This window comes from Triticum urartu, chromosome 5A (genome assembly GCF_056163025.1).
Source record: "Triticum urartu cultivar PI428250 chromosome 5A, HENAU_Tu73, whole genome shotgun sequence".
Lineage (NCBI taxonomy): Eukaryota > Viridiplantae > Streptophyta > Magnoliopsida > Poales > Poaceae > Triticum > Triticum urartu.
In genome coordinates this window covers 339,881,933-339,886,308 of record NC_141877.1, presented here as the reverse complement: position 1 = coordinate 339,886,308, position 4,376 = coordinate 339,881,933, and the positions used below count along the sequence as shown (strand labels likewise).

General features: G+C 56.4%; 1 protein-coding gene across 1 annotated transcript; it reads right to left on the bottom strand.

Moving 5' to 3' along the window:
• Positions 1–203: 203 nt before the first annotated feature.
• Positions 204–2,906, bottom strand: LOC147971315 (uncharacterized). The gene is made up of 2 exons (XM_087523913.1): positions 2,123–2,906; positions 204–694 (listed from the first exon to the last, which is right to left on the bottom strand). The coding sequence occupies exons 1-2, from the start codon at positions 2,904–2,906 to the stop codon at positions 204–206; spliced, it is 1,275 nt and encodes a 424-aa protein (XP_087380039.1).
• Positions 2,907–4,376: the final 1,470 nt, after the last annotated feature.

The window sequence follows — 4,376 nt, the reverse complement described above, 5'->3', positions numbered from 1 at the left end:
GCAGGACAGCAGCGACCACGATTTCAAGTACCTCCACGTCTTCAAGCGGATCCAGAAGTGCGAGAAGTGGACGGATACCAGGCGCACCCTCGTCAAGGCCAAGTAGACGTACAAGCCGGACGCGCCGACGTCGGGCGCGTCCGAGGGGCGCCCGACGGCAACAAAGGGGCCAAGAAGGCTAAACACGCCGAGTTTGCTACCGCTCATGTGCACGAGTCCATCGAGCATTGCCCCGCCGACGCCAAGACCCGTGCCGCCCTGCGGGAAGAGAAAACCAAGGCGCGGTGGTCGGCGTTGATGACGAACAGCGCCGTCAAGCTCGACCTGCTCCGGACCAACGTCGCCGCGAAGAAGAGGAACACCGACCTGGCTTTCCTGATGGGTGGGGCGGACATGTCGGCGATGGACGAGCAGGTTAAGGCGTGGTACTTGACGGAGCGCGGCCTCATCCTGAACCAGATGTCTTCGACGGCGCTGCCAACTCCCATGCCGCCGCCAAAGTCCGAGCGATGATGGCTCCACGACGCCCAGCAGCACAGAAGTCGCGCCGACGCCGCCCAGCACAGAAGCCGCGCCGACGCCGCCCAGCCCACGCACGCCGACTCCTCCGACGCCGGAGGCTGACACCGCCGTTTGATGCGTTGCCTACGAGTCCCTTCTTTTTGCACGCCGAACTTTTGATTTGATCGCCGAACTGTGGCAAGGTGATCGCCAAACTGTGGCACTGATCGCCGGACTTGTGGCGTTTTGGGGAGCGGGAAATGAACCAAGTTGAATTTGCGACGCCTTGGGGCGGCACCCGGGGGCGTGGTTGGGACCTAGATCGCCCCAGAGCCTAAAAATCGCCGGGCGAGCGCCTGGAAGAGCGCCGGTCTATGCGCTGGGGGGGGGGGGGGCGATCTAAGCGTTTGGATGACTATTCTTACTCGACCACTGGTGCAAAACATCACACAGAAGATCTGCACATGCGTGATAGCGCGAGAGAGACACTTGTACCGCCCCCTGATAACTTGTGTTCTTCCTTCTTTTTCTCGGGAAAGTGGTCTTGAAGCGTCCTCGTCGGTTCTGGTTCTGCAGACGAGAGGAGGCCGGTCGAGGAGGTCCTGGCGCTGCCCATCGCCTCCCAGTCCCGGTCTTCCTTCATCGTCAAGGTGCGATCGAGTACCAGCGTCTGCGCTCACCGCCAGTAGGCCTCATTCGGGTGGCGGTTTTTTCTCGTTCAATTGTCACGGTTTAGTGAATTGATACGTAAGATGCTGCCTCGATTATCTACTTTTATGGATGGACCGCAAGTATGTACGTGCATGGACCGAAACATTTGGGATACCCTGCCTGATATGATATCGTACGTTACCCTGCATCTTCATGGGATGTCGCGACTAGATCACCGACCTGCCCGTCGCCGGAGATCACAGCCAAATCGAATCACGCGCTACCATCGAGGACGCTCCTGCGCTTGCTCTATGTAATCATTTTCTCTTGTTTAATCAAATCAAATCAAATCAATCAAAGTGCCGGCCAATTGTATTTTCTTATTCCTCCACGCGCCACTTGTTGTAGCTTAATCAGAACCAACTTCCTGCCTGCTGCTCGCACCATGTAGAGTACAGTATGAAACATGGATGGGAGAATAGTATACGCTCGACAGTGAGCAAATTGCACGATGCTCCCTAAACTAATCACCCGTCTGGCCAGGAGCCACTAGGCACCCACGTGAATGTAGCTGCCGCCAAAGGTGCGACGATGCTCCGATTTTCTGCTCATTATCATTCGGCCCGTGCGTACCCATACTGGTAGTTCGTTTACATTACAATGCACGTTTAGTTAACTGACGCGCTTTACTAGTATTTTTTTCACGTGACACTTTATTAGTATTGTATACATAAAAATCCACTTTATTAGTTAACTGACGCGTCCAGACGTCCATACGTCCATAGTACCAAAGTTTAACGCAGGTCTTAATTAAACTAAAACTCAATAAAAGACATAAAAAAATTAGATAAAGGCCCGTCGCTGGTGGCCGTCGTCGTCTTCAGGAATCGCCGTCCTACTCGTCGTCGTTGCCGGTGAGGTCGACGTAGGGCGGTGGCTGCCACAGGTGGGCTAGAGGCCCCTGCCAGACTGGGGGGCGCCTGCACCATCTCCTCCCGTAGCTCCTGCTCGTGCTCTGGTGACTGCAGTGGTGTGGCTGATGATGGGCCGACACCCACCGAATCAGCCATCTCCGTCACCGTGCACGACCAGCTCCACCGCTGGCCCACCAGACGAGGGTTCCACGCGGCGAGGGTCGCCTCCTCCGGCACATCCTTCTTGACGTCGACGTCCATCTCCGGGATGGCCACGACGCCGGCCGCCGACAAGGCCAGAGCGGTTTCAAGGCCATCCCATTCCTGCTCGTCGTGCGTGTTCACGGAGTCCTCCATGACACGCCTAATGAGGCGGCCCTCCTCCTCCTCGGTCACGGGTGACGGCGGTGGCGGGGACGAGGACGGAGAAGGCGTCGGCGTGATGCCATGCACACGCCTACGGCCCCGCGTTTGAGGGTTGTCATCAACACAAGGAGGACATGGGCGGCGCGGGCTAGAAGTACGACTGGCAAAAAAAGATTGCCACCGCTGGTCGTTCTCGTCGCGAAGCCACGTATTCCATAGCGGCAAATCTATGGCGTACCTGGAGTCTGCCAGTAGATCTGGTGGGAGGCGGGCACGCTGTCGGTTGGTCTCCTCGCGGCGGGCACGGCTTCTCACGGGCACTGAAGGGATCGGCACGCGGTCGTCGGAGAGATGCCAATTGTTTGGCAGGTGGACATCTTCCCACGGCACCCGCGTCACCGTCTCCCAGTAACGACGACATACATCGACGTGGATGTAGGGCTTGTCACGATGCCCGGTCGCCGGCGGCGCCATCTGGAAAGCTGGCAGAGCAGGTGGTGCGGGCGGCGTGGATCCGCTGGAGCGGCGTCGGCTAGAGGAGTCGTCCTCGCGGTCGTGCTTCCCCTTGATCCAGTGCCAGCCCATGGCGCCGGCGGGGAGGTGGGCGAACGGGGTGCGACGACGGGGAGGTGGCTAGGGTTTGTTCGTGTCGGCAATGGAGGAGGCATGCCGGTTTGGAAGTGGAAGCTGTGGACTGGCCGGTCCACGGCTTTCACATTAAGAAGGACGGCGACCCTACGCCCGTGTCAATGACAGTCGGGTCCCGCCGGTCGTGCGCATTCAATTTAGGCGGTGGAGCTAGGTGGAAGGCCGCCAGCGTCCCCAAGGCAGGCGAGGAGCAACCGCGTGCCCGTCCGTTCGGCGTCCCTGTGAACACAAACCGGGCGCATGTTTATGTTGAAAATGGGATGGGCTAGACGCCAAACGGACAAAATTTAAGGATACAGCCGCGTGTTAAGGCGTGTCATCTGTCCGTTTTAGTCCAAACAAATACGGACAGACAGAATGGGGTCGCATCTTGGAGTTGCCCTCAGGCTACCATGTCATATGTATGGTAGGGCTGCTTGGTTGCCGTCATGAGCTCGATTGCCTGGAGCCCGTGTCATCTGCTTGAGGTTTGTTTGATTGGTGTCCTCAGAGTTTAGCCCGTCTTACTTGTGCATGGCTGCGTCAGGCCTATGAAATTGGAAGCCTGAGCATGGTCGTGTCTCTTCCCTTTGCTGTCTCAGCACCTACAATAAACTATTATTACTTTTTTTTAAATGGAGACAAAAGATTTACCTCATATATTAAGTGAGGAGAAGAAAGAGTTTGTTACAACACAGTGCCAAGAAACAGCATGGCAATTACTCTCGCAATAAGAAAGACCTTAATTTTTTTGCCCTGACTTTAACCCAAAGATTAGACTCTTCGATCACATTGTTTAGCAAAACATGCGGAGGGGCACTCTTGTGTCTAAACACCCTTGCATTACGCTCATTTCAGATCACCCATGAAACCAACATGGTTATCGAAGCCTTCGTTTTTCGGTTGGCGGTGCCCTCGGCGCTCAAACTCGCCCACCATTTCTTGATGGAGTCGTACAAGTGCCATGCGGACGTGTCCACGTCGTGGATGCAGAGTTTCTGAATGACCATGTTCCAGAGCCTGAGGGTGAAGCGGCATCTGAAGAATAGATGGGGACCGCATTCCTGCACCCCTCTGCACAAGGGACAAGGGCCACAGTTTGGCCAGCCTCGCCTCTGCAATCCGTCTACAGTCCAGATCCTATCTTGAAGCGCGAGCCAAGCAAAGAACTTGATTTTCGGAGAGGCCCAAACCTTTCAAATCATTTCGTCCATGGGGGAGAGGACCAAGCCCAAAAACCGCGCCCTGTACGCGGAGGCCGCGGAGTAGTTCTCAGAAGCCGTGTGCTTCCAAAGGATGTCATCGTCGGCAAGCTCA